At 41.9% G+C, this 7,659-nt stretch overlaps 1 protein-coding gene across 1 annotated transcript; it reads left to right on the top strand.

Moving 5' to 3' along the window:
- Positions 5,279–6,574, top strand: LOC18606969. The gene has a single exon (XM_018117161.1). It carries the CDS (start codon positions 5,279–5,281, stop codon positions 6,572–6,574), a length of 1,296 nt encoding a protein of 431 aa, XP_017972650.1.

Here is a 7,659-nt window from a genome sequence, read left to right as displayed (position 1 = left end):
TAAACTAAACTAAACTAAATAAAAATAAAAACTAAACTAAAACTAAATAAATAAATAAATAAATAAATAAACTAAACTAAATAAAATAAAATAAATAAATAAACTAAACTAAACTAAACTAAACTAAACCAAAACAAAAACAAAAAAAAACAGTGGAGGACGCTCTCAACACTCACTCTTTTCCCCCCCTCCCCCAACCCCAAGGAATGACGGCTGGTCGGCCGCCAGACCCTTCCCCCACCATCCCGCCGATTGCCACATTACCAAGGCAAACGGTGACAACCCACACCAATGCAGCTACTGCAAAACCTCCGCCACCACAGAACCAAGACTTCCCGCAAGCAACAAATCTTTCAAACTATCCCCCAATCTCACCCCGCATGCAAAAGAAATCCTTTTTGGCTGTTGCGGCTGGTGAAAATCCCCCCGTAATCTCGCTAAATCGTGAGCCCAGTTGGTACAGAGATCGCCCAGCCGCCTCCTTTTTTTATGATGAGATTGCAACGTTAGCATTGCCATTCAAGTTTTCAATGATCGGAAAGTTTACCCGCATGCCAAAGTTACAGGAAATCCGGACAGCGTTTAAGGGCATAGGTCTCGTGGGCGCATATAATATCCGATGGCTTGACTACAAGCATATCTTGATCCACTTGACAAACGAGCATGATCTGAACAGGATTTGGATGAAGCAGAATTGGTTCATCGTAAATCAAAAAATGCGAGTTTTCAAATGGACGCCAGATTTTCATCCGGAAAAGGAGTCTTCTTTGGTCCCTGTTTGGATCTCCTTTCCGAACCTAAGAGCCCACTTTTATGAAAAATCAGCACTCATGATGATTGCCAAGTCAGTGGGACGACCGCTTTTTGTGGATGAAGCCACGGCAAATGAAACCAGACCCAGCGTTGCCCGCGTCTGCGTTGAATACGACTGCCAGAAATCACCGTTGGACCAGATCTGGATCGTGACTCGTAGTCGCCAAACGGGAGAGGTTACGGGTGGTTTTATACAAAAGGTAGAATTTGCAAAGATGCCGGACTATTGCACTCACTGTTGTCACGTCGGGCACAACGCCTCGGCTTGCCTGGTACTGGGAAATAAACCTTAAAAATAAGGGTTGGTAAGCACCAAACCTTTGGGATCTAAGAAGACATCGACTGATGAGAATAGTGGGAAGGCAGGTGATGCACGACAGAAGCATTCAATGGGTGAGAAGATCGCGATTGGAGATGAACGAAAGAGGGAAAAAGCTGAAACAACAAATCTGGAAAAAAAAAATATCCTGAGCGGGGATGAACCATTGAAACAGACTACGCAGAGAGAGTCAGTAAGAGAGATGGTTGTGGAAGATCTGGAAAAAAGAAAAAAATTGAGCTTGGAGGATCAGAGACAGAACAAACAATGGCAGGTTGTAGGCAAACCGAGTATGAGTGGAATCAAGCATTCAAAAGGAGTGGACATTGAGGCAGCAGTGGCTAAACATGCTTCGGTAATATCCTCTAATCGTTTTGATGGGATCGGAACAGCAGAAGAGGAAGGACAAGAAAATCATGCAAAACAGGGGCAAACAGGGGACGTGAACAGTAATCTCATGGGGAAAAACAATTTTCTGGGTGCTTTGCCCGGCACGACGGAACGGCAAGGAAGTGTCGCACTCGGGTTTGATAGGAAACAAGAGGTCTGCAGAAGTAGTAGGGATGAGCTTAAAGCTGATCAATATCCAAAGGCTGTGTACGAGAAGGGTGAGGAATTTCTTACTGTGGAGAAGGTGGCCACAACTGCAAACCGAAACTCAACGCATGCAAGGGTAGCAGAGAGTTGGCAGACCGGTGCAGACACCAACGATAGTGTAGAGCAAGTTGGAGATTTTGATGGGGTGAAATGGGCACTGGAGGCAGGCCAAGTGACGGTTAGGAAACCCAAAAAAGAATACAGCCATAAAACGGAGGATCAGTTATCGGTGGCTGCTGTGTATGGTGAAGGTTTGACGACGTCTGCGGCTGAACAGCAATCGGAGAAGGTAAACATGCAGTCGGAAAGCTTAAGGTTGAACGTTGAAGAGTTGCAAGATGATGATGGAAATGCTCCAGTCTTGAAAACAGCAGCAGCCACATGCGATACACTGGAAGGACGAGACGAAAATGATCCACATATGGGTTTGAATTTGACTATTTGTGGTTTTAATCAAGCACTCAGTACTGTTCCTTCAAATGGAGGAACCAACTCCTCTCCAACCCATGCAGTCCATGCAGGAAGTGACGTTACAGGTAGTCGGTTATCTCCCATGCAGCCCCATGCGGTTTATGCTAGTGACAACTTGGAAGTCCATCCGTGTGTCTCCAGCAGGAGGAAGTCCGATAGCTCCCTGTACTCCCAAGGTAATTGGAATTCCTTGAATGCTTCAGAACCCGTGGAGGTAACAGATGGATCAGCAAATGATTCCATTTCTATGAATTTTTCACGTCATACATGTCCATGATAAGTTGTTTAATCTGGAATGTGAGAGGCATATCGGATGTTGTGATACAAAGACGCTTGAAAAAATTAAAAATCATGCATAACATAAAACTGATGGTAGTTCTTGAGCCCATGGTAAATGTGAACAAGGCAGAATATGTTAGAAGGAGACTTGGATTTGAAACTGTCATTAGCAATGTGTCGCAAAAAATTTGGTTCTTCTGTTCTGAGGAAATTGGTTGCGAAGTCCTTCTCGACCATGTTCAATATCTACATGTGAAATTAACGTTGCCTTGGCTGTCTCACCCTATTTTCTCTTCCCTTGTTTATGCTAAGTGCACTCGATAGGAAAGATTAGAGCTGTGGAATTGCTTGCGTTCTATCTCATGGGATATGCAAGGTCCTTGGATGGTGGGTGGTGATTTTAATTCAATTTTGAATAGTACAGAACGGTTACATGGTGCACAACCTCACAGTGGTTCCATGGAGGATTTTGCCACAATGCTGCTTGACTGTGATTTGGTAGATGCGGGATATGAAGGTAATAATTTTACATGGACTAAAAATCATATGTTTCAACGTTTGGATAGGGTGGTCTACAATCATGAATGGGCTGACTGCTTTCACCATACTCGTATCCAACACTTGAATAGAGATGGATCTGATCACTGTCCTCTCTTGATTTCCTGCAATAATACAGTCCCACGGGGCCCGTCAAATTTTCGTTTCCTTCATGCGTGGACCCATCATCATGATTTTATTCCATTTGTTGAGAGGAGCTGGAAAGTGCCAATGCAAGCCACTGGAATGTTAGGTTTTTCGCAAAAGCTACAACGGGTGAAACGGGACCTAAAATGGTGGAATAAGCATATATTTGGTGATATATTCCACAACCTTAAACTAGCCGAGGCAGAGGCAGCAGAGAGAGAACTACTGTTTCAACATGATCCTTCAATCCTTAACAGAAATCTTATGCATAAAGCTTATGCCAAGCTTAACTGTCAGTTGAGTATTGAAGAAAGCTTCTGGAAACAAAAATCAGGAGTGAAATGGTTGGTGGAAGGTGAACGCAACACTAAATTCTTTCACATGAGGATGAAGAAAAAAAGAGTGCGAGGACACATTTTTCGGATTAAAGACCAAGAGGGCAACATATTCGAAGAACCCACTTTGATTCAGAACTCTGCTGTTGATTTCTTTCGAAATTTGTTAAAGGCTGAAAATTGTGATCTATCCAGGTTCGATTCGTCAATTATTCCTCGAATACTCTCTTCTACTGATAATGATTTTCTATGTGCAGCTCCATCGCTTTCGAAAATTAAGGAAGTAGTTTTCAATATCAATAAAGACAGTGTTGCTGGCCCGGATGGTTTTTCATCTCTTTTTTATCAGCATTGTTGGGATATAATCAAACAAGACCTTCTAGAAGCAGTGCTGGATTTTTTTAAAGGATCTTCACTCCCACGTGGTGTTACTTCTACGACTTTAGTGCTGCTGCCTAAAATGCCTAATGCATGCCAATGGAGTGATTTTCGTCCCATTAGTTTATGTACTGTCTTAAATAAGATAGTAACTAAACTCTTGGCGAATCGACTGGCCAAACTTCTTCCATCCATAATTTCAGAAAATTAGAGTGCTTTTGTAAATGATCGACTTATCAGTGACAATATCTTACTCGCCCAGGAACTCATCGGCAAAATCGATGGTAAGTCGAGGGGAGGTAATGTGGTCTTAAAACTGGATATGGCCAAAGCTTATGACCGTCTGCATTGGGATTTCCTTTACTTAATGTTGGAGCAATTTGGTTTTAATGCTCAATGGATTAATATGATCAAAGCATGCATTTCTAACTGTTGGTTTTCCTTGCTCATCAACGGCTCTTTGGTGGGCTATTTTAAATCTGAGAGGGGGTTGCGACAGGGAGATTCAATATCTCCTTTTTTATTTATTCTCGCTGCAGATTATTTATCCAGGGGGCTTAATCATCTTTTCAGGCGATATCATTCTTTGCAATACTTATCCGGTTGCCTGATGCCCATCAGTCATCTATCCTTTGCAGATGATATAGTTATATTCACTAATGGTTGCCGCTCATCCTTGCAGAAGATTTTGAATTTTTTACAAGAATATGAGCAAGTTTCAGGCCAGCAAGTTAGTCCTCAGAAAAGTTGTTTTATCACCGCCAATGGTTGTGCATTGTCAAGAAGGCAAATCATATCCCATACCACCGATTTCCATCACAAAACACTACCGGTCACCTATCTTGGAGCTCCTCTACATAAAGGCCCCAAAAAGGTATTCCTTTTTGATTCATTAATTGCCAAGATTCGAGATCGTATTTCAGGGTGGGAGAATAAGATACTATCACCTAGAGGCCGAATCACCTTGCTACGAAGCGTTTTATCTTCCCAGCCAATGTACTTGCTACAAGTTCTCAAACCTCCAGTGACTGTGATTGAAAAGATAGAAAGGCTCTTCAATAGTTTCCTGTGGGGCGACTCAAATGATGGTAAGAAACTGCATTGGACAGCTTGGTCAAAAATTACCTTTCCAGTTTCTGAAGGTGGTCTTGATATCCGAAATTTGAGAGATGTTTTCGAGGCATTCTCATTGAAATTATGGTGGAGATTCCAAACTTGTAATAGCCTATGGACGAGGTTTCTCAGAACTAAATACTGCCTTGGCCGACTTCCTCACTTTGTACAACCAAAGCTACATGACTCTCTGGTGTGGAAACGGATGATTGTTGGTCGTGATGTGGCCCTGTAGAACATTCGATGGAGGATCGGTAAAGGTGAGCTTTTTTTCTGGCATGATTGTTGGATGGGTGACCAGCCTCTGGCAACTTTGTGTCCATCTTTTCACAATGATATGTCTCATGTTCATAAATTTTATAATGGCGATGTTTGGGATATTGAGAAACTGAATTCCTGTTTGCCTACGAGTTTAGTTGATGAGATACTGCAGATCCCTTTTGATAGATCACAGGAGGATGTTGCTTATTGGGCTCTAACTTCTAATGGTGAATTCTCATTTTGGAGTGCTTGGGAGGCAATTAGGCAAAGGCAAACCCCAAATGCTTTGTTTTCCTTTATTTGGCACAGGAGTATTCCTTTATCTATCTCCTTTTTCTTATGGAGAGTGTTGAATAATTGGATTCCGGTTGAGCTTCGGATGAAGGACAAAGGTATACATTTGGCTTCTAAATGTGTGTGTTGCAGATCTGAGGAATCTTTAATTCATGTCCTATGGGAGAATCCGGTTGCGAAACAGGTTTGGTTTTTCTTTGCAAAAAGTTTTCAAATCTATGTCTCAAAACCTAATCATATTTCTCAAATCATATGGGCATGGTTTTTTTCTGGAGATTATACTAGAAATGGGCACATCCGCATTTTAATTCCACTTTTCATCTGCTGGTTTTTATGGCTTGAAAGGAATGATGCAAAACACAGACACATGGGAATGTATCCAGATAGAGTGATTTGGCGCATTATGAAACTGTTAAACCAGTTATATGCAGGTTCTCTATTAAAACGATGGCAGTGGAAGGGTGACACTGATATAGCTACTATGTGGGGTTTCAAATTTCCACCAAAATATTATACATCTCCCCAAATTATTTATTGGATTAAGCCCTCTATCGGCGAGTACAAGTTAAATGTATATGGCAGTTCCGAGAGCAACCAAAACGCAGCAGGTGGTGGGGTCCTCCGCGATCATACAGGTAGACTTGCATTCGTTTTTTCCGAAAATCTTGGACCTCGTTCTTCTTTGCACGCGGAGCTTCATGCTTTACTTCGAGGATTACTTTTATGCAAAGAACGGAATATCACCAATCTGTGGATAGAAATGGATGCACTGGTAGCGGTTCAGATGATTCAGCACTCTCAAAAAGGATCCCACGACTTAAGGTATTTGCTGGAATCTATTAGAATGTGTCTGCGTAATTTCTCTTACAGAATTTCCCACATCTATCGGGAAGGCAACCAAGCAGCGGATTTCCTATCAAAAAAAGGACAATCACATCAGAGTCTTTGTGTTACTTCTGAAGCTCAAGGTGAATTAATTGGAATCCTTAAATTAGATAGACTGAATTTACCTTATGTTCGATTTAGATAATTGTAAAGGAGTAGTACTCCTCATTTATATTTCTTGTTATTTTATTTCCTTATATCTTTGTAATAGTGGGAGATCTCTATTTTACTGTTGCATCACAAGTTATGCACGTAAATTAGATTTTCCTACTTTTAGTGCTTTTTCGATTCTATCTTATTCGCATGTCCTTCTGGAGGTAAGGTTCCGGTCCCCCTCCTTTTTGTACTTGATTTTGATTATTAATAAAATAATTACATGGTAGCTGGGCCCTACGAGAATTTCCAGTTAAAAAAAAAAAAAAAAAAAAAAAACCTAAACCTATNCCCAAAACCCCTAACCCCCAAACCCCCAAACCCTAAACTCAACCCCTAAACCCTAAACCCTCAACCTAACTCCTAACCCCCAAACCCACAACCCCAAACCCCCGACCCCTAAACCCTAAACCTAAACTTAATCTTATACCCTAACCCCTAAACCCTAACCCTAACACCAAACCCAAACCCTAAACCCTTAAACCTTAAACCCCAAACCCTAAACCAACACTTGAAAAAAAATGGAAAATGCTCTCTCTTTTCACGCCTTTCCCCTCCTTCCTCAATCTCAAGGGATGGTAGCTGGTCGACCTCCGGACCTTCTCCCTACCGTCTTACCGGTTGCGGCACCTTCCATCTTGCAACCGGGAGCCACCCCTAACCCCCCAGCAATAGAAAACTCCAAGTCGCCACTCTCCCATGGTCATACGCAAGGAGTACACAACAAAACCCAGTCGCCTATATCCCCCCGAACTCAAAAGAAATCCTTTTTGGCAGTGGAAGCTGGAGAAAAAGCATCTCTTATTCCCCTAGATTGGGAACCTTTTTGGTACAAGGATAGGCCGACTGCTTCCTTTTTTGATGACGAGATCTCTACTCTTGCTCAACCTTTTAAGTTTTCCATGGTTGGAAAATTTTTTCGCATGCCGAGAATGCAGGAAATCCATGTGGCTTTCAAAGGGATCGGTTTGATAGGAGCTTATGAGATTAGATGGCTTGACTACAAGCATATTTTAATTCAACTCTCAAATGAGCATGATCTCAATCGGATCTGGTTAAAACAGGTTTGGTTTATCT

Source organism: Theobroma cacao, chromosome 3, assembly GCF_000208745.1.
Source record: "Theobroma cacao cultivar B97-61/B2 chromosome 3, Criollo_cocoa_genome_V2, whole genome shotgun sequence".
Taxonomy (NCBI): Eukaryota; Viridiplantae; Streptophyta; class Magnoliopsida; order Malvales; family Malvaceae; genus Theobroma; species Theobroma cacao.
The sequence above is the reverse complement of the archived record's forward strand: the minus strand, read 5'-3'. Positions and strand labels throughout refer to the sequence as shown.